The sequence below is a fragment of the Rhincodon typus genome, chromosome 2 (genome assembly GCF_021869965.1).
Source record: "Rhincodon typus isolate 14 chromosome 2, sRhiTyp1.1, whole genome shotgun sequence".
NCBI lineage: Eukaryota > Metazoa > Chordata > Chondrichthyes > Orectolobiformes > Rhincodontidae > Rhincodon > Rhincodon typus.
The window spans coordinates 44,077,684-44,105,579 of record NC_063333.1 but is presented as its reverse complement, the minus strand read 5'-3'; the positions used below and the strand labels follow the sequence as shown (position 1 = coordinate 44,105,579).

Here is a 27,896-nt window from a genome sequence, read left to right as displayed (position 1 = left end):
CTCCACCAAGTTGTCTATGTACTTTTTAAGTTCTACACTGTCCACCTCACTGCTTACAATTATTCCAAGAAAATCTAATTATTTTAAAAATTCAAATTCCAGCCTGCACTCACGAAGGATTAAAACCCAGGTGCCTTCAGCATTACCTGGGTCTCTTGGATTACTAGGCCAGTGACAATGCCATCATGCTGTCACCTCCCCAGACATAAAGAGTATAATTCATGGAAAATACCAAAGCAAAGTGAAAAAAAAAAAATTTATATTCTATGAGAGGACAGTCCTGTCTGGTTGGCAAGTGGATTCTGATTAGTAGGGGTATTACTTTGGAGAATGCACCATTCGGGTGCTGACTGGCAATTAACTGTCAAGTTCAATTACATTTTACAGCAGATACATTGGTTACGATTGTTCAAGCTACTGAATGTACTCAACTATCTCTGCGCTTGCAAAACTCAAAACACAGCGTCGAAAATTAGATGCGAATCTGTGCTTGGCTATTATTTGTCAAATAATCCTGAATGTACAAAGGATTGTGATAATAACCAAATTTAGGATCGCTAGTCAGGCATGCAGCACAGTGCACTTGTGTATACCGGAAACTACCTATATTAGTACACATGGCCCTGCTCTTTGCAGACTTAAAAACCTGTAAACACAAGGTGGCTGTTTCAAATCAAAAACAGATGACACCCATTCTCTGGTTCACTTTTCAGGGCAATGTTTTACCCATACAGTCAACTTGCTTGGTTTAGAATTTAAATATAACTTCTCAGTTAGCTGTCAGTCATCATCTAACTGGTGCATTCTCCATGCCAATGCTTCTACCAATCATTATCCACTTGCCAACCAACCAGCATTTTCCTCTCAGACAGTCTAAGTGTTGTTTTCCTTTTACACTGATATTTCTTATAAATTGTCATGATGAATGCAGCATAAAAACTTAAGACAAAATGTGTCTTTTTTACAGAAATACTCATTTATAAGTGCCAATGTTGGAAGGAAGAGAATTACTTACAGTTGTATGTAAACCTGCAATTTCAGTCTTATGGATAATAAGACTCAAATCTTTCTTCTTCACCTTGGACAATTCTATGCCCTGTTCTTGATCCTTTTTAGCTTTCTAAACACAGAGAGAATCAATTACAATGTTAATAATGGCAGTTATAGGGAATGGAGGAATCATTTAAAACAAATTTAGTTAGTATAAGACATTGCTGTATACAAGAATATTTTGTTAACCAAGTTGAGTTGAAATTAAGCAAAGTAACGGGACAAATCTTAGAATGCAAAGCTTGAACAAGGCTTATTATAAGATTGTGTAACTCCTGTGGAGAGCTTCAGTCACAGGAATTCTTTCAAATTGAGACCATCTGATATGCTATCTCTACCACTTCTCTTACTGCCCTTAGCCCAACAGACTAAACTTACTTGAAAGAATACCCTGCCCAAGCCCTGAGCAGTCAATGGATCTTCAATTTCTTCCTGAACCCCAGCTTCAGTTGCTGCCTTCTCAGCAACACAACTAACAAAAGCACTTTTCCTGCAGGAAGGTTATTCCACTGCTTCTATTCATCTGACTCATTAGTCTGTCATGGAACTGTCCTTGTATGACTGCCCTGCTCCGCATGGTCAGGTTTACACACCACCAATACTACAATGCAATACTCTGAGGATGACCGTGCATTTATAATGAAATTCCATTGCACAAGTGAATATACAATCTCTACATCCCCATAAACAAGGAGTCAGCAGAGATCAGTGGCAAGAAAGAACTTCATATGTGCCATTCATTGCAGACCTCAGCTTTCCAGAATCAGCTTGTTCGTCCATCAAAGGAGGAGCCACACTAGTCATCACTTGATCTCAAATTAGATCATTTGGCCTCATCAAAGCTTTGATGCTGCATTTCCATTATCTCCTGCATCTGGAAGCATAGCCACTGTGAGAACTCAATGCTCTAGCGTGTTTGAAGTTACTCGAATTGGACAACAGATTTTAGTGATCACCAAGTTAGATACACCTCTGATCTACAAGGGAATCAAGAGTTTGGGGGGATGAGGGGCTGGTGATGGGGCAGACAGGAAACTATAGTTAAGGCCACAATGCGATCGACCATGATTTCATTGAATGGCTGAAGCGCCTATTGCTGCTTCTAATTCTTGCGTGTTCTAACCAGTTGGCCAGCCTTCTGATCTTTACTTTACAAAGGCTCAATGGACGGATTTTCAATCAAAGAAGTCTGGCATTTATTCAGTTTTTCACAGCCTCAATAGATGCGTGGATTTTAAATCACTGTAAAAATCAAATCACAGAGCTAAAATTACCCACTAAAATCACTAAAGTGAAAACCAGACAATCTGAGCTGCAATGTTGCAGTGCTATCCCCTCCCCAAAATTGTAGCGTCATTGGTCTAACTGGGAGCAGTGGATCATGGAATTTCTTCATAAAAGATGAGGTTAATCATTGACTAAGTAATGCTAAGATGAAATATTTGAAAGTCACAGCAGAATGTTTAAATTGAGCAAGCTAAAAATTCCAGTTTTATGTTCTTGGGAGGGAATGAATTATAGAACCAAAGCACGTATGAGTTTCTAATTTCAACACAGTTCAATACACAGGATAATGAACCATCTAAAAGGAAATGTCATTTTTTAAAGAATGAAATGTATTATAATGACATTTGTTTCATTAAATAAAACAATCCTTGCCTTCAAGGTTTCATAGTTTGATGTCCTGGCCACATACTCCTGCCTTGACTTCTTGAACATTTCTCTTTGTTTGTGGTTGTGTTGTATCTTTGAAAAATAATTTGGAAATAATAGTTAAGTAGCACCAAACAAAACTGATGAATGGAAAAGACTAAAAATTTGACATAATACACATGTTGTTACAAAACTCACCTTTTGTTTTAGACAATCAACTTGTTCATATTATAACAATTGTCTGGAGCATGTGGGACTTGAACCTAGTCCACCTGGTCCAGAAATAAGGACACTACCATTGCACCCCAACAGCCCTTACAACTTGTGTGGCAAATGTCTTGTCTGCAAAATGACAGTAGCTAATAGATTCGTTAGAGCAAGGAGATTCAGATGCTGAGCATGTTGTTCTAAGGGCTAAGTTTAATTCCCATTTTGGTGGTTTGGAGGAGAGTCTGTCTATTTGTTTGAGGGATCCAATGCAAAATGAATTTCAATGCTGTCTTTCATCAAATTCCAACATTTTTCAAAATTGCACAGCATTGACAGAAGAGAGATAACAAGATGTAGAGCTGGATGAACACAGCAGGCCAAGCAGCATCAGAGGAGCAGGAAGGCTGGAAGGCTTCGGGTCTAGGCCCAAAACGTCAGCCTTCCTGTTCCTCTGATGCTGCTTGGCCTGCTGTGTTCATCCAGCTCTACACCTTGTTATCTCAGATTCTCCAGCATCTGCAGTTCCTACTATCTCTGAAACAACAGCATTGACAGAACATTGTTTTAGATTCCCCAAAGCCCTTCTACTACTTATCTTTATCAATAAGAATGGACAAGAAAAAAAAGCTCCTTTTTCCCAAGTGCCAATCTAGTGAATCTTCCCTGAACTGTACGCTATGCAAGTATAAATAAGGAGACCAAAAGTCTTAGGACTACTCTAGTTGTGGTCTTACCAACTCCCCTAACAGCGCAAGTACATAGTGTACAAACATATAAAAACAGCAGCAAAAAGGATCAAAAGGAGAAGAGATTGCAAAAAAAGGCAAAATTAATGTCTCTTTATTTAAATGCATGTAATATTAGGAACAAACTAAATTAAATAAAACTCAGACAGAGGTTAATGGGAATGATCATGAGACATGGTTACAAGGAGATCAAAACTGGGAACTAAATATTCAAGGTACATAACTTTTCAAAAGGACAAACAGGAAGGAAAGGATGGGAGGGTAGCTTTGTTAGAATGAGATGAAATAAGTGCAATAGCAAGAAATGATCTTGCATTGGAAGATGTAGAATCCATACGGTTGTACGGCAGAAATAACAAGGGGAGGAAGACACTGACCAGATTAGTCTGAAGGCCCCCTAACAGGAGCTATGCTGTAGGTCAGAGATTAAATCAGGATATAAGGAGGGCATGTAAAAAGTCAGTACATTATTCATGGGTGACATTCATCTTCATGGAGATTGGGGACATCAAATCAGTAGAGGCAGCTATGAACAAAAATTCATAGAGGGTATTCAGGTAGTTTCTGGGAACAATCTGTTGTGGATTCAAGACCAAATTACTGCAGATGCTGGAATCTGTACCGAAAACAACAAATGGTGGAGATCACAGTGGGTCAGGCAGCATCCATGGAGAGAGAGCAAGCTAATGTTTTGAGTCCAGGTGACTCTTCATCAGAGCTGAAGTAAAGTGTGGAGGGGGCAGCATTTATGTTATAATTTGGAGGGGGTGTGGTTTGTGGGGGTACTGGGTGTAGAATCCTGATGGAGAAAAGATGTCGATAGTTCAGATTGAGTGTTCGGAATGTGAGAATGGCAAAACAATGGTGTGTCTCCTGTCAGATTTGAGAGGACAGGAAGTCCCACTGGCATAGGGGGAGGGGAGAGACGACATGATAACAGAATGTATGAAGCTAAGAGAAAGGAAGAAATGGGAGTTGGTTCACAATTTGAAGGTGTTGAACTCAATATTAAGTTCAGCCTTCTCGGAAGTGCCTAGACTGAAGATGAGATGCTGTTCCTCCAGTTTGCCCTGTGATTCATTGGAACACTGCAGCATGCCGAGGACAGGCATGCGGGCATGCGAGCAGGATGCTGTGTTAAAATGACCCACTATGGGAAGGTCGGGGTCATGCTTGTGCAGGACCGGAGGTGTTTCCCAAAGTGGTCACCCAGTCTGCGTTTGGCTTCTCCAATGTAGAGTAGGCCACATTGGATGCAGCAAATACAATACATAAGATTGGAGGAGGTACAGGTGAAATGCTGCTTTACCTGGAAAGACTGTTTAGGCCCTTAGATGGTGCAGGGAGGAGGTGAAGAGGCAGCTATTAAGCCTCCTGTGGTTAAATGGGAAGATGCTGTGGGAAGGGGGTGGGGTTGGTAGTTGTAGAATGGACTAGGGTGTCCCGGAGGGAACAATCCCTGCAAAATACAGATGGGGAAGTGAGGGGAAGATGTGTTTGGTGGTGGCATTCCGCTGGAGTTGTCAGAAATGACGGAGAATGATCCTTTGAATGCGGAGGCTGATGGGGTGTAAAGTGATGATAAGGGGAATGTGATCATGCTGTTGTGAGTGATGGGAGTTGGCAAGGGTGGAAGCATGGGTGATAGGTTGAGGGCCCTGTCAACCACAGTGGGCAGGAAACCACGGTCATGGAAGAAGGAAGCCACGTCAGCAGTGCTGTTTTGGAAGGTGGCATCATCCGACCAGATGCAATGTAGGATAAGGAACTGGGAGAATGGGATGGAGTCCTTGCAGGACATGGGATGTGACGAGCTGTAGTGCAGGTAGCTATGGGAGTCAGTGGTTTTGTAGTGGATGGCAGCAGACAGTTTATTCCCTGAAATAGAGACAGAGAGGTCAAGGAAAGGAGGGGAAGTACCGGAAATGGACAATGTGAAAGTTATAGAGAGGTGGAAATCGGAGGCAAAATGAACAAATTTTTCAAGGTCCTGGCTGGAGGATGAAACAGCACCAAAACAGTCATTGATGTACCGAGAAAAGAGTTGTGGGAGGGCACCAGTGTAGGACTGGAACAAGGATTCATAGTGAAATGGGATGGGATGCCATTTCCCAGCTATTTTACATCCAATTACACCAGTGGAAATTTTTCTCAACAGTTAGAACATCACAATTCTTGAGTAAGTTTTAACATTGATAAAGAATGAGTCAAATACTCCAAAAAATATTTTACAATAAAACCATAATAAATAATTAAAATATCGAGGGGCATCATTTTAAGTGAAGGGCAGGAGGTTTACAGAGGATTTAAGGAAAACATTTTTTACCTAGAGGGTAGTGGAAATCTGGAATGCACTTTCTGGGAGGGTAATGGAGGTGAGAAACCTCACAACTTTAAAAAGTATATGGAAAAACACTTAAAATGTGAATACATTCAAGGCTTTGGTCCAATGCTGGAAAGTGGGATTAGAGTAGACAGTTTGGTGCAGACTCGTTGGTGCAAAGGGCCTTTTTTGTGCTGTGTGACCGTATGACTCAATATACTTCAATAATACATATCTTGAATGAATTAACAGTAATAAATACTATGTTGTTAAAATCCAAAGCTGCTTACCTCTGAATACATTTTCTGCTCATCGTATGTATCCTGTTTTTCTTGGTTTTCAAGTATATCAGTTTGATAGTGAGCAATTTGCCGGCTAAGATTCTCATAATGCTTCAAAATAATATGCATGCTGTCCAAATCTGCTGCAACTGGATGGACTGATTCCTGCTTAAGTTCCTTCTCAACTTCATTCCATATGCATCCCACCTGGTAATAGAGTTTGTTCTTAAGCTGAACTTTACATAAATTTGTTATAAATATTATTCAGTATGTGTCTTATGGTTGACTATTCTTCTCCATTCCTTTTTCTCTGTGGTTCACCTTTGTGGCGCCAGAATGTTTGAGTTTCACTTCACTGCATCCCATTAAACAACTAGATTTTGTCTAATGGAATGTTTCTCTGCAGCTGTATGGTCACCTTTGTTCCACGGATTTTCTTTAGTTCCCATCTTATTCATCATGTTACCAGCAACAATATCATACGCAAACCTGAGATGTATAATTATATATACATCAATGACACCCAACTTAAATCAGCCAAATTATGCTCTAAACAGTGAATGAACAGCACAAATCATACATTAGAACCGTACTTGCCATAGACATTCTTTGGATTTGTGCATCACAAGTTCCTGTCAGCCAAGAGTCAAAATAGCTTAACTCCCACCACAGAATCTACAACAATCAGTACAATAATCTGGGCCTGTGCAAACAGGATGAAGAATTGTCTGTTTTTTTTGGCCAATCAACCTGAATAATCATTAATGCGTGGCACATAATCTAAATCATATAGTCAGTTACAATATTGAATTCAATGTCAATTCTAACACAGAATGTTAAATAAATAACCGAAAAGAAGGATTGGATTAGTGGTTAGCACTGCTGCGTCACAGCGCTAAGGACCTGGGCTCGATTCCAGCCTCGGGCGACTGTCTGTGTGGAGTTTGCACATTCTCCCCGTGTCTATGTGGGTTTTCTCCCGGTGCTCCGTTTTCCTCCCAGTCCAAAGATGTGCTGCGTAGGTGGACTGGCCATGCTATAGTGCCCAGGGATGTTTAGGATAGGTGGGTTAAACATGGGAAATTAGGGGAATGGGTCTGGGTGGGATGCTCTTCAGAGGGCCGGTGTGGACTTGTTGGGCCAAATGGCCTGTTTCCACACTGTAGGGATTCTATGGATTTGTAGAGATAAATGAGACAGAAAAAATTACACCAATTATTAAAATCAGAATGAATGAGATACCATACCTGTAAAATTAATTTTCAGTGCCAGAGAGTTTGCTCAATAAATTAGACTTATTGCACCAGAGAAAGGATGCATGCTCTGCAATGAACAAGCTAATATTAAAGTTAGAAAGAGGATTGTTGTGGCCTAGTTATATTCAAGACAGATAGAGATTAAACAGACAAAGTAGTATGCAAAAATTAGAGGTAAAGAAATAAACCCACCCTCATTATATCAGAGATAGTAGGAACTGCAGATGCTGGAGAATCCGAGACAACAAGGTGCAGGGCTGGATGAACACAGCAGGCCAAGCAGCATCATAGGAGCAGAGAGGCTGACGTTACCGACCAAGCTCATCCCGCCTCCTTGACCTGTCCGTCCTCCCTGGACTGACCTATCCCCTTCTTAACTCCCCACCTACACTCACCTTTACTGGCTCCATCCCCGCCTCTTCGACCTGTTTGTTTCCTCTCCACCTATCCTCTCCTCTATCCCTCTTCTATCCGCCTCCCACTCTCTCCCTATTTATTTCGGAACTCCCTTCCCCTCCCCCTTTTCTGATGAAGGGTCTAGGCCCGAAACGTCAGCCTCTCTGCTCCTATGATGCTGCTTGGCCTGCTGTGTTCATCCAGCCCTGCACCTTGTTGTCTCGCACCCTCATTATATGTTTTCTTAGAGGAAGTGATTTTCATGCAGCATATTTTCCTTTAGCATACTTTTTTTTAAGAATGGATTAGGAGTGCTAATCATGAGAAAGCTGAATTTGTATTAATAATGATATTTACAAATATTTGCTCTAATTTCATAAATGGTAAATTTTCTTACCATGAAATCTAGGTATCCATGTACAATGGCAAGTGTGACATAATCATGTGCAGACAAACCAGGTAGATCTTCAAAACCTTAAAAAAGATATATTTGTGCAATAATTTTAAAATTAAATAATCATATTTATAGCAACAATTTTTAAATAAACTTAATTTAAAAATTAATTAAATTAATTAATTTGTTGTTTATTCTAACACGAAATTCAGAAGGACATTTCACCCTATTAAAGTAATTTGGGTTGCTATTATTAATACCATGGCCATTGACAGGTAAAACTAAATCTGGACAAATGTCGAAACTTTTATAAAATTCCATTGCCACAGATTCAAAGACTTAGTATTACTCACAATGTTTCTCATGCATTCATCAGTGCAAAAAGAAGACGTTAATGAACAGATAGCTTTATTTTCAAATTGTAACTTGGATTTTTCAACAATGTTTAATTTATTTTTATTTGCATTATGCTTAATTAGCTTATAACAGTTTATCTTCTTACCTAATTTACAGAAAATAGAATAAATTTTCACCCTTGAATTTTCAGCAAGATCAATTACTGTAGGACAGAGGCGATTGGATGGTAAAGTGATTGTTCCATATGCATCCTGTGTAATTCCAAGCAGAGGCTTTTTGGCATCTAGATTGGTTAAACAATATAAGTTGAAACATGGAATATAATGCCCAAGACTACAGCTGGATGAGAAAATTAAATGCACAATTACAAGTTACATTTATGCCTCCTGCCCACACAGTGTTTGTTCTTTGGTTTTGCTCAAGGCATTTAACTTGGAAATGTAGTAAACAGTAAAGAAGAGAGTAATAACAGATGTTGAGAATCATAGGCAGGCTGGTGAAATGGGTGGACACATGAAATTGAGTGCAGAAAATTCTGAGGTGTTACATTGATACAAGAATGAGGAAAGATAGCATATGCTAAGTGGTACAACTTTAAGAATGTTCAGACCCGGTATTTATGTTTAAATCTTTGAAGATGTCAACCCCTTGCAACTTCTGGGAAGGATCTCTAAGAAGGAAGAGGATATTTTGCATTGGATATAAAACAGATTTATCAGAGAGAGAGAAAAAATAGGGTTTAGGGACTTCAGTTACAAGAATGATCTCAAGATATTAGAAATATTCTTTTTAGAATAGAGATGATGAAGATAAGATTTGACAGAGGTATTTACAATCATAAAGTATTTAGATAGAGTAAATAAAGGGTAACTGCTTCTAACATTTGTGGATACTGATTTAAGGTGACTGGCAAAAGAACCATACATATATGGCAAAAACATATATGCACATATATGCAATTAAATGATTAGGATTTAGAAGCAAAGGGAATGGATTAGAATGCATAGGATGTTAAAAGCAAATGTAATAGTAGCTTCAAAGCAAATTTTGATAAATACTTGAAGGAGAAAAATTTGTATGGATATAGCCAACAGATTAGGAATAACTAAATAGCCCTTCCCAAAAGTCGGCGCTGACTTCATGGACAAATGGCATCTGATTAAGTGTGTAATTCCATGATTCTATGAAAATGTGCCAATTCTGGCTACTTTAGATATTACTTGAAAGCAGTATGATCAAGTTAGCTTATCTACATGCTACTATCTGTTTCAATAAAAATAAAATCAGGCTTTGTAGAAAAGAACAGTATTATTTGAAGCTTCTGTCACTTAAAATTTCTCACCTTCATTGAACTGCATGTCAGATATTCTGGAAATTTAGGTGTTATTGTACAAAATTTCACATATTTAACTTTGTGCAAATTGGATGTTAGCCAATCTTGCATCAGTATGGTTATGCGTATGACTTGATCTCTTTGAATGCTATTTCCATGAATTGAAAATTTAGAGGCTGAAGAATCTTTAAATGGATTTCTATCACAAAAATGTAGGCCCTAAAATTCTGATTGCGGTCAGGACGGATTCCATTTTGGGGTTTCAAACTGTGGAGAAAGTCCTTTTGTTTGGTGTACTCAGTGGTTAGTCCCAAGAGTATCTCTGTTGTTTGTTTTTACTGCACCAAGGGGGCATGTCTAGTGAGTTTTCTAGCTATAAGACTGACTGTTGGCCTTCGCCTGTTGACACCTTTTAAAAGGCTCTCAAATTACCTAGTCTAGGAATTAATCTCCGATTGGATCCAATTTGTTCTGTCTGAAGGCAGAAACTTCCTAGTGGAAATTGAAATTTCCCTTTTGGCCTCAGAAAGGTCTTAGAGCACCTCCGGAAAAGCTGCCTAAACTGTTAACTATGCAAATTAAACCATAGTAATAGTGTGATATGGGGTTTATAACCATCAATTTGCTAAATCTGGGATTAAAATGAAACATGTTATTGGCAATTATGACAATAGGGGTTTACTAATACTCTTTAGGGAAGAAAATGTTTCCTCTTTACCCGATCTGGGTTGAATGCAACTCACAGCAATGTAGCTGCCTTTTAACTGCCCTTGAAATGGTCTACTAGCTCTGTCAGTTGTTTTCAAGAAAGAAGTTTACCAACATCTTCATTAGAACAGCTGGGATGGGTAATAAATGCTGCTTTGTTGGTGATGATAAACACATAAAATAAGGATCCTTGATGGCAGCAAATGTAAGAAGATGATGCATTTGGCATTGCCACAGTTCTGGGTTCAGTGAAATTGAAAGACTGGTAAGCCTTTGATTAATCTGTAGTCATGGCCAGGTGAGAGGCTGATCCTCAAAGAGCTCCTCCACAGAGTGTGATTTCAGTGCTTGGCATATGATTGGAAGGTATTTCACCTGTCTCGCACTTCACTCACTTCATTGCACTTCCCTGCTATCACCTTTTCATCACTGTGTGGGAGCAGCTTGTGACGAAGTGATTTTGAAACCAGTAGGTGTGTTTTTTTTGGATAGTCTTTAACTGAAACAGAAAACAATTCCAGTGGCAAAGCTGGAGATTGGATCTCTCCATATGCGTGCCTCAAGAAACTCACAGCAGATTGTTTCTGACATCTGTGGCCATGTGGATCAAGGCTTGCTTCTCAGTTGCACATACACTGCCAATGGCCATCGAGGTATCTGTTATTGGAAGGCTGGGCCATACCCCTTCACTGCACCCTGCCATTCTCTGCCTGTTGCTGAGTTGTATACTTGCATTTCCTGCAAAGAGCGAAAGCAGGGAGATAGGCAAAGGCTTGTGCGGAGACGATGCAAGTATATAATTTGTGCAAGGCCCATGTGAGTCATGGGTGCAGGAGGGCAATTGATGAGAATGAGCATGAGTGTTGTATATGGGTTGGGGGTATGAGTCATGGAGTCACAGAGGTCCACTACACAGTAAAAGCCCATTGAGTCTGCATCGGTCAAAAACAACCACCTAACTATTCGAATCCCATTTTCCAGCACTTGGCCCACAGCCTTGTATGCTTTGGCATTGCATGTGTACATCTAAATACTTCTCAAATATTATGAGGATTTCTGTCTCTACCACCCTTACAAGCGGTGAGTCGTAGATTCCCACCACCCTCTGGATGAAAAAATGCATCCTCACATCCCCTCTAAACCTCCCTCGCCCTACCTAAAATCCATGTCCCTCTAAAGAGAGGAATGAGTGGAGCTGCCAGATGTGTGAGCCTGAGTATTGCTATGCAGAAGAATGCTGGGGAAATCAAAGTGTGCGTTTGGTAGCTGAAATTCCAGACCTGAAGTGCCTGATGCACTTGGTGAACTGCCTCTAGCTTAAAGGGACCTAAATGTTGTTGTTGACATCCCCAGCTATTTCCTTCATGCCTGCTTGGTTAGAGAAGCTACCTTTCCCTCACCCTTAACAGTGCTGTCCCTAAGATTCTACAGTGGCATCTCTAGGTAGGGAGTTGGAAACTGGGAACAGCCAAATCATCTCTCCAATCCTGCGGTTACTACAGCCATTAAAATCTCTGTCCATTTGACCCACCTTAGCTCATATTGGGTCCTTTTAATTAGAAATCTACCCTTTGAAAAGTTACACTGAATGATATGCAGCACCGGAACAAGCCACTTGGTTGAAGCAGTCCTTGCTCGAGTTTATGGTGAATTCAAGGCCCTTCTTATTCTTTCTCATTTAAACCCTTTAATATAACCATCTATTTAATCCTAACCCCCATCCCCAAGTGCTTGTCTACTTATCCCTTAAATGCATATTTGTTATTCACTTCAGTCACTCTCTGGGTCCCACATTGTTACCAATCTTTGAAGAACTCTTTAGCTCAGTAAAATAGCCAGAGCAAAGACAACTTGTAATTCCAATTGGTACTTGAATTTCCAGCAGAAGGTTTGTAAATTCCATCCAACAAGGTTGCAACATGCCCTTGATGATTCACAATCACATGGTGAGAATATCAAGTGCGTAGCGTAGAATGAAATATTTGATTACTAAATTTATCTCTCTAATTGTCTCAATGTATACCGTTACCTAAAAGCAGGCAACAGTTCAGAGAAAGCAAAAAGATAAACTCCTCGACTATGGACTAAATGTGTATTTAGAATTACAATTAAACAGGAATTGACTGTGACAAAAAGGTAGAAGTTCAAAGTCAACTCTCTAAGATTTAAGCACACAATCTAGCTTGATACATTGTTGCATGGGTGAAAGAACAATATTATCAACATCCTTTGGATGAGACATTAAGCTGACGTTTTGCAGACCTGTTCAAGGTCTTGAGGACTTACAGTTTTCTTGGAAGAAGCTCTCTCACTGCTCTGGAAAGAAATTCTGCTCTCAACAAAATAAAAACTAAAACAGACCAACTAATGATGCTTTGACACCTTTGTGAGTTTGATGTTTACAAATTGGTTGTCATTCTTGCCTACAGAATAACATTGGCAGCAATTAAAATGTAAATTCTTAATTCTTCTAGTAAAGCATTTGGGATGTCCTGAGGATATGGGAACACTGATGTTCTTTCCCTCTATTTGTGCTTGAAAAGTAATTTGTTGGTTGCGATGCATTTTGAAATATCCTGAAGACACAATAATGTGCTACAAACAAAAATGGATTTTTTTATTTCTGCTTGAGTGATTTGAAGGGCTAAACAGAATTTCTACAATACTTGAGAAAAGGAACTATTTAGTCTAAGTCTGACATTGGGCTTCACTTCCTGGGTTTTAAAACAAGCCTTTCATCTGTGTGAGAGAACAATGAAACATAGAAACTTTATTAAGGGAACTCAGTTGTAATTATACAGCAACAAAATTCTTCAGATTTCTCAAGCAGAACCAGAGGGCATAATCTTAGAGTAAGGGGTCACTCAGTTAGGACAGAGATGAGGAAGAATTTATGCTTTCAAAGGGTGAGTTGGTGCAATTCTTTATTGCATAGGGTTGTAGAAGCTGGGTTAAATATGTTCAAAGCTAAAACAGATTTTTAAGCTATCCCTCCCCACATCCCTGCTGGCTTGACACACCTCACCTGCCTGACCTATCCTAAACACTCATCAATTACCTGGCCCCTATCCCCACTACTTGGCACTCTTTCCACCTGGCACCTTCACCATCGTGCACTCTAATTCCTTAACCAGTTGCTATCCTAACCGCACACTTTCCTTCCCTACCTGTTAAAGTGTCTTGCTGCCACTGAACACATATCTCACAACATAATGACTGCTGTTAAAGCATAGTTAGACTGCTCCCCTATTATCCTACATTACATAGGAACTGTGCTCATTTCGACTATGCTTTACCTTTTTGAGGGAACCAGGATTGGAATTCCCAGTTAGAAATGCAGAGCTCAGTACTAACATAAAAATATTTCAGCACAGCAGTAATCTGACTACGATTGTCATTCCTCACAATATGTGGGCCAAGATCATTTGGTGAACTTAAGTTCTGAAGGATTGTGAAAATGGATTTATTTCAACTTTTGTAAGTACATGTAGTGATTTTATTAAAAGAGATAATTGAAAGGTCATTGTGAGCATTAGAGACTTCTTTTCAAAATAAGGTTTTCTAGAAATCTCACGACTGCTAAGAACTGTTTGCTTTGTTACGGAATGCTGCTGGGTCTGTTTTGAATAGTGACTGGAAGGAGTAGCTTTGGTATCTGGTCTCATTTGGTGTCAAAAAGCATCTGAAGAAGGGCTGCCCAGCTGATTTCTCCCCCTTTTTGAATTCAGGATGAAACTATTTTTTCCTTCTGACAAGATAAGTGAAGGAACAGCTCAATATTATACTTTCCGAGCAAGATGCATCTGCAAAACTCTAGAGACAACCATGTAATTAGCAACTTGACCACGTGTGCCAGGACATCAGCCAACAGATTTGAGAACATTCCATATTTTATCATTTTGCCTTGAAGAATAACCTATGTCCAAAGTATATTTTTGGCCATTCTTTGCAGAGAAATCAATTTTTTTCTCTCCTTTCCTGAAATGTTTGTGTTTACATGTGTTTTGAGGATATTTAGAGGGATAAACATTCATACTTCTATATTACTGACTGTATATGTTGACATAATATTGCATCTTCATTGAATATGTTTTATTTTGGTTATAAACCAATAATTGTGCTTATTTAGAAACCTTGATGATAGATCTTTTTATTTAAAACCTGAATAAAAACAAGGTATTTGATTAGCCATCTCTAACTGGAAATATCTATTTTTATTACGTGCTATGAACCATGGAGTAATGGGACTTGAGCAACAGTGAACTCCTTTAGCTTCATGATAGTACAAGGACTAGAGGACGTAATTTCAATTTTTTTTGGCAGGAAGATTAGAGGGATGTGAGTAAGAACTATCGACATGCCAAGTGGTGATGACTGGAACTCATTGTCTCTGAGAGTGATGGCTGCATTAGTAATGGTCAATGATTTCAAAAGGAAACTGGGTGCTTGAAGGAAATAAACTTGAGGTCTACAGGGATGGAGTAGGGGAATGGAACTGACCGGATTAAAATTTGGAGAGCTGCATGGATTCCATGGGCAGAGTGTCCTCTTTTTGTGCAGTAATGTCTCTCGTTCTAAAGTTAATTGCAGTCATCCAAATAATATATTTTGTGCATTAAATGGTATAATAGTTGGAGCAGCTCCCAAAAAGTTCAGGCCTTTTTCCTTTCTTCTTGATATACGTGTACTGTACTATGCTTACAAGGATAAGCATATTGCTGGGAGCATTCGAGAATGATGGCTAACTGCATTAATATAAACTTCTTCTGTCCTGTGGAGAGGCTCGTACACTACAATGGTGGCCTAGCTGCCGGGCTAATGTTTAAATCCTGAGTTATAAAAGTGGAAGAGAGACCACCCTCCATGCTCTCTTACCCAGAAAAGAAGTTTGCTGATATTTTGCAGCTGGAACATCTTCTGTTGGCCACCTAGATTTAAAAGCCTAGATATTTTTTAATTAACCTGCTCAAAGGTGTTATTACACATTTCTAGAATAAGTAGGACTTGAACCTGGGCAATCCTGGATGAGAAGTAGGGATATAATTGCTGCACCACAAGAGGTCTAGTTTTAAGAGCCTACCACAGCATCCATATTAGGATCGACCATCGGGATCCTGATTGACCATTTTAGGAAACCTCCTGCCAAGTGACTGTTCCCCACAAGGGGCAACTTTCATAGAATCCTTCCAGTGTGGAAACAGGCCCTTCAGCCCAACAAGTCCAGACCGACCCTCAGAGCATGCCACCCAGACCCATCTCCCCATAACCGACCTAATCTACTCATCCCTGAACACTATGGATAATTTAGCATGGCCAATCCACCGAGCCTGCACATCTTTGGACTGTGGGATGAAACCAGAGCACCCAGAGGAAACCCACGCAGACACGGGGAGAATGTGCAAACTCCCCACAGATAGTCTCCCGAGGGTGAAATCGAACCATTTGAGCTTGATGACTGTAGGAAAAACCCTGGCCTGGAGTAAGTATTGCTTTACAAGAGGGATATATTAATCATTTGGACATGCTATCATTGAGGCAATAGTTGCATATTCTAATATAATTCCTTGGTCAATACTGAACGTTATTAAATGTTTAAATTCTTTGTTTCCATTCAGTAACTATAATTACATCATGCCAGGGATATACTCTGCGTGCCATTTATTTGTGTGGTACTTCTTATACTTGGTAAAAACTTAGTTAATGCACAGGACTTCCCTCTGTGAGTGAGAACGGAAACTTAGAACCATTTCTGGGTCACAAACTAACCCCTGGCAGGGGTTGGCGTTTTCAGAGGAGCACCGCTTAATTGAACTGTAGAAAGACTTAGCATCCATTCATCTGCTGTGGAGGTGGGTTAATTCAAGTCTAGGATTGATATAAACTGAACATACCAGCTATTATTTCAGCTATTTCACCATTGGGTCTTCTGCATAGAAGAGCACAGAAGTTTTGAATTAGGAAGCTTCAGTACTGCACTTTCCAAGCTTGTTCTCATGATTTCTTCCTGTGTCTCCCATGTGTCCCATAGATGCAGACTTCAAAAAAATAGTGTAACTCCCATACCATCATTCAGCCAAGTGCATTAGCAACAGAGATCAGAAGAAACACTACTACATGTTACAAGTGCACCCTCCCTCAGGAAAGGTATATTACCTCAGTGGATGCTCGTGTATGGCTGGAATAGAGTAACATTACCGGATAAACATAATACTGTACTGTATGGGAATGTTTCAGGTGGAGAAGCTGTTGTGGTCAGTCTCTCCTGGAGGAGGGAACACAGATACAGCTGGGCACACTGGGCACAGTTGCAGAATGTCAGGAATAACAGGAAATGAGACTCTATCTAGTCCAGCAGCAACAGTTATGCTGCAATGTGGTGTGTGAGATCATCGATTGCTTTTGGAGGTTTCCATCCAGCTTATGTATGCCATCAAGGTTCACAGCTTTGGGCAGTGGAGATCCTCCATTGAAAAAATAACTAAGATGGAAAGCTAAATGAAGCAGCACTTTGATTCATGGAAGAGCTGCATGCTGACATACAAAGATGCATAATCTAATACATATCTGGACTTCCCAATGGTGGTATTCATTTATTGATGTTCTATCAAAAGCTAATTGGCCCAGTACTTCCATCCTTCAAATAGCTGTTTGCATAAAATAAAAGATGCCATGTTGTTGCTGCCGCACTCAGTACATAAATATACACACGTGGTCACAGACCACAAGAATGTCACTGATTAGCAGCATGTTAATTTTGTTTTATTCATTCAGAGGATGAGGGCGTTGCTGGCTCGGACAGCATTTATTGTCCATGCAAGAGGGCAGTTAAAAGTCAACCACGTTGCTGTGGGTCTGGAGTCAAATGTAGACCAGACCAGTAAGAATGGCAGTTTCTTTCGCTAAAGGCCATTCAAGAAGCAGATTGGTTTTTTTTCCTGACAATTGACGATGGTTTCACGGCCATCATTAGATTCTTAAATCCAGATTTTTATTGAGCTCAAATTCCACCATCTCCTGTGGCAGGTTTCAAACCCAAGTCCCCAGGACTGTACCTGGGTTTCTGGATTAACAGACCAGCGATAATATTACTAGATCATTGCCTCCCATTAAAAGACGGCCTTTTATTCTTATGAAACCATAGCACTCATGATAAGGACCTAGACAGCCCCTGCAAGAAACCTGGGGTGGAGATGTATGTGGCAAAACTATTACACACAAAAAGCATGCTGTCAATTCATATTGAAGGTGAAAATTCATGGTGAAAGTGATATAAGTGCATTTTAGCAGTGAAGTATGTCTAATTGGCTAATATAGTACTTTTCCAAGGAAGCTCAGAATTTTCAAACTCAAAGATTTGGTCACATTCACAGCTACCAGCAGAGCGAACCCAATCACTATCTTAACTGGAGATCATATTGGAGGAGAGGGCATTATTCCTCAATAAGTGCAATTGACTAAGGCAGATTCCCTCTGGATAGGTGTGTCTAGTGTCAGCTTGTTTCAATGTTAGCACTTTCATCAGTTTGAAGACTGTGGATTTTAGCACCACTCCAGGACTTGAGCATGCTGGACCGAGTGAAAGCTGCCTCATCAGAGGCACTATTCAAGAGATGAGACAATAAACCATGGTCCAAGTTTCCTCTCAGACAAATATATAAGATTCCACAGCACTATTCAAAGAGGAATGGGGGAGTTCTTCTTCAGTTCATACCTCAACTGATACCACCAAATGCAGATTAAGATATAATTTATATCATGCTGATTGTTGGACCTTTTTGTGCACATATTGAAGTTTGTTAGCAAGCATGTTGGCAAAGCATTGACTGCACTTCAAAAGTACTGAAAAGACTGCAAAGTTCTTTGGATCATCATAGGATGACTCAAATGAAATTATTTGATGAAATAATAAATGAATAATTTGGCATGTGGTAACTGTAGCATTCTTGAGAGGTAAAAGGTGACTTTGATACCCAAAAGTATTAACCACTGTGGTTTTCTTAATAAAATCAAATTCTCCATTTCCTCCTACAAAATAATCAAAATCTGATCTTATGGATTTTGGTTACTACAACTAAAATTGAAAAACTCAGAGACCAGAGATAGAAAATACATGGTTAATTTAAAAATATCATACAAAAGATAAGGAAAAATAAATGCAAAAAATAGTGCCAGAAAAAAAATAACAGAAGCACAAGTCCAAGACTCTAATCTGCAGTTGCACATTTTGAACACGGACACTTGTCTTTTTAGGACATAAGTTGATGGTGTAGCATGTATATTTCCTGTATTACTCATTTTAAAAGGACACAATGTATGTACTTCATAATACCACTGAAAAATGCAGGAAATTTTATCTGCGCACTATCAAAATATTTCTCAAAATACTTTTATGTAAGAGGCCTCTAAACAATTATCTGCTTGTGAAATAGTGGGCAGGAATAGTTGCACAAATGTAAAGCCTAAGTACTTAATATCCAGCCATTTTCATGCCTATGCTACTGGTTTGGTGCTGGCAGAAAACTACATTCACATTTTAAACTTAACATCGCAGGAGGTTTTTCAAATGCATTTACCTAAAATTCTCCCATGTTCATCCCGCTTGACTCGCATTTCTTTCTCCTCTTCCCTCCAAAGATGTAGTAGAAGACTAGCTGCTGTAGAATCATGTTTTCCACGCCATACATTTATGTGAGAAGTTGTTTTTGGGTTGTCACATAACTCAAGTAGGGTTCCAAGTATCAAACCATGCATGCGCTTTGAGCTTGCCTTTGCAAGAAGATAAAAGTTCCACTTGAAATAGTTCAAATGAATACATTTTTAAGATCAAATTAGCAGAGGTTACAAATGAAGAATTCTTGCAAATAAAGACCTCCAAATTATAATATTTCTTTTTGTCTCGCTGATATTATCATTCAACCTCAAATTCTATGGCACAAATCCACAATTCTGACAATACTAAGAATGAGCAACATTAAAGTAAGGAATTGGAAATGCCAATATATACATTAATTGTCTCTTCATATTTCTCGTGTATGGAGTTGACTGTTAATCCTCCTTGGTCAAGTCTTGTCAAATTATATTTATAAAACACCTTTGATGCTGAAAAAAAGTTGAAAAGGGCTTCACAGAAATATGATAATGCCTTCTGAGATACAAAGAAATTCTTATTGTGTACCTTCCTTCCCAAGAATGTCCAGAGCACATCTTAATTATGGTTACTTACAATTGTTGGAAACAAACAATAAAATGCTGCTCCATATCTAATTACTGTCGTTACAGTGATAACCATGATGCACTGATCTTCTGAAAAGATAGAGAAGGGGGAGAAAAGGAAGGTGAAGTGATAGCACTAATTGGGGAAGACATAGCACTGTTTGAAACAGAGAATGTCCTGGAGGGAAAATGCCAGAATCCATTTAGTGAGAATTGAGAACCAAGAAAGATGTGATTACCTTATTTGCTTATTCTAGACCTCCAAATAGTAGCAGAGAAAAATGAGCAAATCTGCAGGAAAATCGCAGAGGTGTGGAAAAAGTGTTGTGGTTAGAAGAGTTCATTATCCAAATATCAACTGTGATGACAACAGAATAAGGAAAAAGGGGTGTGGGTGGGGGGAGGAATTCCTGAAATGTGTTCAAGAGAATTTCATTGACCAGTATGCTTTCAGGCTAACAAATTTCTCAAATGTTACTGGTGGAATTTGAGCTCAAAAATTTTGGATTCATAGCTCAGTAACCTGACTACCACATTATCTATATTTTTAATGCTTACTTCAAGCAAATCTAATAGAAGAAAAATGCCTCCCATTTCAAGGAAGCTGTCTTCGGCTGTGTAGCACCCAACAATGCAGCACCTGTAATAAAACATAAAAGACTTAAATTTAACTTTTGCATTATTGCTTTATCTGCTGGATGACCAGGAAGTAAACATGTACAAATATATTCATCCCACTGCCACTTCCATTCTGGGAAAATATATCTTAATTTATATCAAGTTATATGACTCCATTTCAAAAGTATTTCTTTGGTTGTAAAGTGCATTTGCAGATCTTGAGGGTGTGAAAGATGCTGCATGAACCCGAGGCTTTTTTTGTTTATGTAATTATTTTCCCTGCCACTCAATTTTGTATTAGAAGTTGCAAAGACAGTGAAAATGCCAGCTCTGACTGCTAACAACAGGTTGCTGATGTAAAATGCCTATTTCTTCAATCATGTCAATTGCTACTTATGCCCATTATATTCTACAACATTGTATGCTATAAAATTATTTTAGTTGCTTGCATCTTTTGTTCTTAAGACAGTGATTCATACTACTGTATGGCAGATTTCAGTGATACCTTGCTCTTTGCGGTCAAACCAGAAGAGTGCTTTAACTAAAATAACCACCTCAGCCAACTTAGCAATTGTCGCTATCTTGTCCTTGTTTGCGATAATAATCCAAAATATTTGAAATCTCCATGATAATTGCATGGCAAAACTTTTGCATGAGTAATACCAGAATGCTGATCTACTGAAGAATGCATCTAAGCAACTTTGGCAAGCCTGAGATTAGTTGAAACTGCTCCCATCTCCTTATTTGTAGCAAGTACAGGTCATTGGACCCAAATCATTAACTCTAATATGTCTAAACAAATGCTGCCAGACATGCTGACATTTTCTAGAAGTTTCTGTTTTTGTTTCAGATTTCCAGCATTCACAGTTTTTTAACCTCAACTCACCTCAGACTTCCTGACCTGACATCCCCCACCCCTAGGCCTGACACTTCCACAATGCCATCAACCCAACAACCCCCAACCTGTGCTCATCTCTAGATCTCATCCTGCCACCAACTGTCCCACAATCTTGATATCCCATCTTCAACCTGTCCTGACAACTCTAACCAGGCATCCCCATCCCCAGAACTGTGAGTGGTAGCTTCCACAGCAGGAACGCCATGGAGAGAATTCGTATTGGAACCCCATGGATAAAGCAAGTGCTGGTTGAACAAGTGTGCATTTGTGTGTGTGTGTGTGTCTGTGTGTCTGTGTGTTTCTGTGTGTGTGTGCGTGCATGCATGTGTGGGGTGTTCACTGATACCAGTGTTGACCACACGATAAGGCTCCTGTCTGTCTATGTGCACACTTTCTGGGCCTCCATTGGCTTCCAGATGGGAAACCTTCCTTGAACCTTCCTACCCTGAACTTAAATCATGGGGTGTTATTCCCACCCAATTAAATAGGAGCTTGACCATCCAGTGTGCCTCTTTGGGGAGAATTTAATTTTGCCCTTTGTGTAACCCAGAATCTGCTTTCCTATGTTTCTTCGCATTGTCAGAAATTTTCACTAGAATTCACACTGTTCCTTTATCCAACTTATTAATAGTAAATTAGTGATAGATAGTAAGAAATAGTTGAGGCCTCAGCACTGATACCTGAGGTATTGCAATATTTACAGTTTGTCAACCTTAAAAAGATCAATATGCAGTATCTTACATGTTTTGGCTAATGCAAGTTGTGTTGAGTTTGGTGGAGTGAAATTCACCATGAAACTTACCAAACTTGCCACTTAATACTCTAGTTGCCGTGGCAATCCAGTGGCAAGTATCACTTTGTATCTTCATTCCATCTTACCATGAATTGTTCCAAGTTGTCACCGTTCACTGGACATCTGCTATAAGACCAGCATCCCTTGCAGCCACACTATGTTCAAGAGCTCAAAGTGTACCTGGAGGAGCACTGGCATCTGCCCTGCTCTTAACCAGTGACTAGACAGAGATAGCTGACAAGGACAAGTTGGCACTGAGGTTCTCCAACAGGAACATGGAGGTCTGAGAATCACAGAAGCCTACAGTGCAGAAAGAGGCCATTCAGCCCTTTGAGTCTGCATCAACCCTATGAGGAACACCCAACCCAGGGCACCCCCCAACACTACCCCATCCCCCTACCCCTGCATTTACCACAGATACTCCACCTAGCCTGCACATCACTGGACACTATGGGGCAATTTAGCATGGTCAATCTACCTAACCTGCTCAACTTTGGATTGTGGGAGGAAACTGGAACACCTGGAAGAAATCCACTCAAACAAGGGGAGAACTCCACACAGACAGCAACACATGGATGGAATCAAAACTGGGTCCCTAGTGCTGTGCAGCAGCAGTGCTAACCACTGGGCCACCATGTTACCCTGGTTGATGGAGTGATGCATAGGAGGGTAGTCATCTTCTGGAGGGCTGACAGAGAATGTTGTGCCGCTACATGTTATCTGCCTGGTCAGCGATTGCCACATGGGTCAGTGCCCTGTCCAGAGTGCAGAGGACCAGGCAAGAGTGCTAGAAGAAGGTCAATAACCTTCTCTGTGCCACCAGGGTAAGTGCTACACTTGCTCTCTACTAACTCAAACCTCACTCTATTTTTGCTACAGTATTCATCTGCCATCAAGGCTTCTTTTCTGTTGCATGCAATATCTTGCCTCACTCACGCTCCTTCTCTTCCCATCTTACCACACCATTAGCACTGAATCCCCTGCCTTGTCACTCCCTCAGAACACCTCAACCACTTCCCCTCAAACACACCAGCACGTGTCAGCCCCATTCACCCACTTAATGTCATTACAGGAAAAGATATCACATCAGGGCAGAGTGACAATGACCCAGTATGCAGAGAGAGGAAGAAGTCCCTTGACATGTCTAACCCACTTGGGCAAAAATGTTCTGGGGTCACCCCACCAAATCTTCAGGATCAATGGACGACTGCACAGCAGGGTCCCTCCACCTTCATCTGCACAACAGGGGAGCTCAGTGAGGCACAGTGGGAGGGAGAGGAGAAGAAAGGTTTTGTGATCACATATGGGAGCTCACAGCTGACACTTATCTACAAAGTTTGAGTTTGTGAGAAAGTATGTTTTTGACCATTCATGTGGCTGCCCATGTCTCTGTGTAGGGTCTAAATGCTTCATTGAGCCTTTGGGTGCACTCCTTACTCCCCATGGATGTGGTATGGTGGAGGTATACAATGAGTGCAAACTACATCATGTGGGAGTAGATTTAACAATGTGTATACATGTATTGGCTCACTCTGACAAGTTAGGCCCTTTTCCATCAGCACTGCTCATGTTTCAGCTGACTGTGTCTATTTCAGGCAGTTCCCCAGTAGTGATGGTGCCAGGAAGGTTCAACACACAGTGAAGGTCAATGCTGCGCAGTGGCCAAGTAGCAGACTGCCCGAATGCCTGTGTACTCAATATCTCAAGTGTATGAAGTCAATGTCCTTCCCCGGTGAATGTCCAGTGACCAGTTGTAGATGCAACTTCATGCCTCATATCTCAGCTCACTTACCCCTCCCAGTGTGTGAGCGCGTTTGAAGCCATCCCCCTGGACATTGTGCAATTTCTGTGTGCTTCACGATTTAACTGACAGTGAATAGTCTTCTGCTTTTGGCTTTCATTCTCAGCATTAACATGCTGTTGAGACCCCAACATCACCCTCTTCCCCCCCCTCAAGGTACTCATTCACCCAATCCACAGGCATTACACTTGCCCAGGTCATCATCCAATCCAGGTAAATGCACCTACATCTGCCTCACTACCCCCACCGAATCCCCATCCTCTCTTTCTCCTTCTATGATTGATGGCAAAGGGACAACTGTGGCTTACTCCCTTGGTGACTTCACTGGCTAGCCCGGGCCAATACCTGCACAGACCTGACTGGTGGCCTCATGCATTTTGGATTGTGGCCAATTTCCCTGCAACCTTAAGCCTGGCCCCTACAGAGACAAGAGGCTGACCTTACCTGCACCTTGAAGCACAAATGCACAGGCTCATTCTGATGTGATGTTTGACCATGACAGAAGCCTAGGACTGGCATAGATAGCGGCCCTTGACTAACTGTTCTGGACCCCTTGACTGATGGATGCCTCCATGGAGTTGGGTATGGAATTCTCCCTGAAGACTTTCAGATATGTCCCACTGCTTGCAGCAGATGCAATTGTATGTCATGAATGTAGTTGCCATGTGGGGCAGGTGGTAACCTGATGTTGCCCACTGATATATGAGAAGAGGTGGGTGACTTTGGCTGAGCATGGCTTGGCCACCTGCTTGACTGTGTAACGGCAGTAATTGTAAGTGCAAGGGGAAGGGCAAGTCTTGTATGTTGCAGGCAAACTGCTGGACACCACGTGAATCTGTGCTGGAACAGCAAGGGAGCAGCCCTGGTGGGCAGCCTGATGCAACTGTGATCTGGGTACCTTTCCCTATGCAGTTACTGTATCTGATGCAGCTGTAGCCTGCTGGTTGCTGGTGTGACACACTTCACATGCGTGAGACTGTAGGGTGTAATATCAGGGCATTGCATAGATGCCAGAATGATGACAATGCCTCCTTGAAAGCTGGGTGCCAATGTCCTTGGTGAAAAGGTACATGTCACACGTTTATGGGTCTTATGCTTATGCCATGCTCTGCATTGGGCTGTGGGCAACTTGGAAGTCATTTGGAGAAAGCAGTGAGCTGAACCAGACAGGTACCTGCTCTGATTTCCATGATGAGTTTTCCTGAGGCTACTTTGTGTAATAATTTTGGTAAAATTACAACACATGGTGATTTGGGCTGTTAACAAGCCATTTATCTAGCAACAAAGAGTGTCAATTGGGAGCTTGCAAATCTCTAGCAAGAATCTTACCATTTTGCTTGAGCAAAGGGGAAAGGTTGCAGCAATATGATCTCGACATTAAGATGACCATCTCATCCAATTGTGTGACACATTTCATAATAGCCCACTTCATTCAGTTTAGTACAAGGTTCTGCTCCTTTACTCATTTATTCGAGTTCTCCGTTTCCTGTCGTGTAGCTATGTCCTCTTTCCATGTTAACATATTATCACCAAAACCATGAGTTCTTTTCTAATACAGTAAATTTTTAGGGGGCATTTAACTGAATAATTTTGAGAAATCCAAATTATTTCATCTACTCGTTGCCCTTTAACCACACTGCATGCTACAGCTTCAAAGAACTGCCTCAAAGAAGGGCACAACTGGTTATTAAATATTCTTGGATACAAGGTATTTAACAAACATAGGAAAGAGGGAGGCAAGGGAATATTGATTAAGGATGACAGAAAGGAAAACATTGCAGCACTGGAGAGAGATGGTGTTCCAATAGGTAAGGGACAGAATCTGTTTGACCAGAGCTAATAAAGGTTCAAAGTTGGAGCACTACATAGGCCACCAACTGGTGGGAAAGATGTACAGGAACGAATTTGTAAAAACATTATAGAGAAATACAAAGGGAGACTTTATCCGAATGTAGACTGAGATACCACTAAAAGAGTGGGGCAATAGTTGCTAGAGTATATTCAGGAGAATATTCCACAGCAGTATATTTCCAGTCCAACAACGGAATGGGCACTGCTAAACCTGTTTCTTAGGAATGAGGTGGGCCAAGTGGAACAAGTATTAGTCAGAGAACACTTAGGGGGTTGTGTTCATTTTATCATAGTCAAGGAGTAAAGGTGTGAAAATAATTAACTGCAGAAAAGCCAACTTCGAGGGGTAAGAATAGATCTGATTCAGATAAACTGGAATCAAGGGTTGAAAGCCAACACTGTAAATGAACAATGTAAGCAAGAAAGTCTTTAAAGAAGAGATAGTTCAGACAGAGTAAAGGTATATTTTCACATAGGTGAAAGGCAAAGTAATTAAATTCAGAGCTCCATGGTTCAAAAAATAGATGGACATTAAGATGAAGAATAAAAATGCATTTATGATGGCTGTCAGGTGGATACAGGGTCCAACAGAGAATTAAACTGAATGGAGAAGGTTCAGAGAAGGATTAAATAAGTGAAGCAAAGAGTGAGTTTGAGAACAGATGTACACTTAAAGTTGATAATTCACCAGGATCAGATTCAATCAAAGGATATTATGGGATGAGGAAGTGAAAATTTTGGAGACATTGGCCATAATTTTCCAGTCTTCCATACATTCAAGGATGATGTCAGGGGACTAGGGAATTGCACTTATTCAAAAAAGGTGCGAAGCTATGCCCAACAACTACATACCAGTCAGTTTAACTTAAGTGTTAAGGAAACTTCCAGAACCAATAATTTCTAAGAAAGTTAATAGTCTCTTGGGCAAATGCAGGTTAGTTAATGAAAGCTAGCATGGATATATTAAAGGTAAATTGTGTTCAACTAATGTGCTTATGCTTTTATCAGACAGGGTTGATGAGGGTAACGCTATTAATGAGTTGTACTTATAGTTCCAAAAGACATTTGATGAAGTTCCATAGAATTGATTTATGGGCAAAATTAGAGTCATGCAATAAAAGGAACAGTATTTGTCAATTGGGAAGACATAAGGCAGATGCAATTTAATACAGAAAAATGTGAGATGATTCAATTTGTTGAAAGATTGGGGAGGGCAATAGAAAATAAAGCATACAATTCTAAAAGAGGCACAAGGAGCAGAAGGGACCTGGAATATATAAGCATAACAGATTTAAGATCACAGGACTGGTTGACAGAGTGGTAAATACAGCATAACACATGTTAAGTTTCATTAATAAGGGCACAGGGTACAGAAGTAAGAATGTTATATCAAACATCTAAAATATGTTAAACTTGTTCATTCTAAACCGACATTCCTTCTAATCTCTCCGGCCACTGCGTGGACCACCCTTGCTGTGACAGGGCTGCCAGGCAGCTTAGAGGGAATGAATTGTGGCGAGTTTGCGAAAATTTAAATCTTTATTAAGGATGTCAAGGCAATAGAACGAGTGAAGAAAAGATTTATAAGAATGGTTTCAGAAATGAGGAATTTATGTTACATCGCTCAATTAGAGAAGCTGAGACTGCTTTCCTTGTTCAGATGTCACACGACACCAGGTTACAGTCCAACAGGATTATTTGAAATCACAAGCTTTCGGAGCGCTGCTCCTTCGTCAGGTGAAGTGACGGAGCAGCAGTGCTCCGAAAGCTTGTGATTTCAAATAATCCTGTTGGCCTATAACCTGGTGTCATGTGACTTCTGACCTTGTCCACCCTAATCCAAACACCGGCACCTCCACATCATGCTTTCCTTGGAGAAAAGAAGGTTGAACGAAGATTTGATAAAGTCGAGGGCTCTGGACAGAATTCATAGGAAGAACCATTCCCATTAATGGAAGGATTAAGAACTAGAGTAAACAGTTTAAGGCAGTTAGCAAAAAATACTTTGCAAGTTG

The 27,896-nt window shown here is 40.3% G+C and overlaps 1 protein-coding gene across 3 annotated transcripts in view; it reads right to left on the bottom strand.

Annotated features, from left to right (window-relative positions):
- The window catches only part of LOC109928495 (cilia- and flagella-associated protein 69), an 85,288-nt gene that overhangs the window by 5,807 nt on the left and 51,585 nt on the right, over window positions 1–27,896 (bottom strand). For 2 of the 3 annotated variants that reach the window (XM_048612653.1, XM_048612657.1), the window contains 7 exons: window positions 20,479–20,560; window positions 19,281–19,473; window positions 8,812–8,949; window positions 8,313–8,389; window positions 6,273–6,470; window positions 2,710–2,796; window positions 1,016–1,120 (listed from right to left, as the gene is read on the bottom strand). In XM_048612653.1, the coding sequence (XP_048468610.1) occupies window positions 1,016–1,120; window positions 2,710–2,796; window positions 6,273–6,470; window positions 8,313–8,389; window positions 8,812–8,949; window positions 19,281–19,473; window positions 20,479–20,560 (880 nt within the window). Of the gene's footprint in view, window positions 1–1,015; window positions 1,121–2,709; window positions 2,797–6,272; window positions 6,753–8,312; window positions 8,390–8,811; window positions 8,950–19,280; window positions 19,474–20,478; window positions 20,561–27,896 lie in introns of those variants that run through there. The other variant, XM_048612662.1, reaches the window with a different exon arrangement.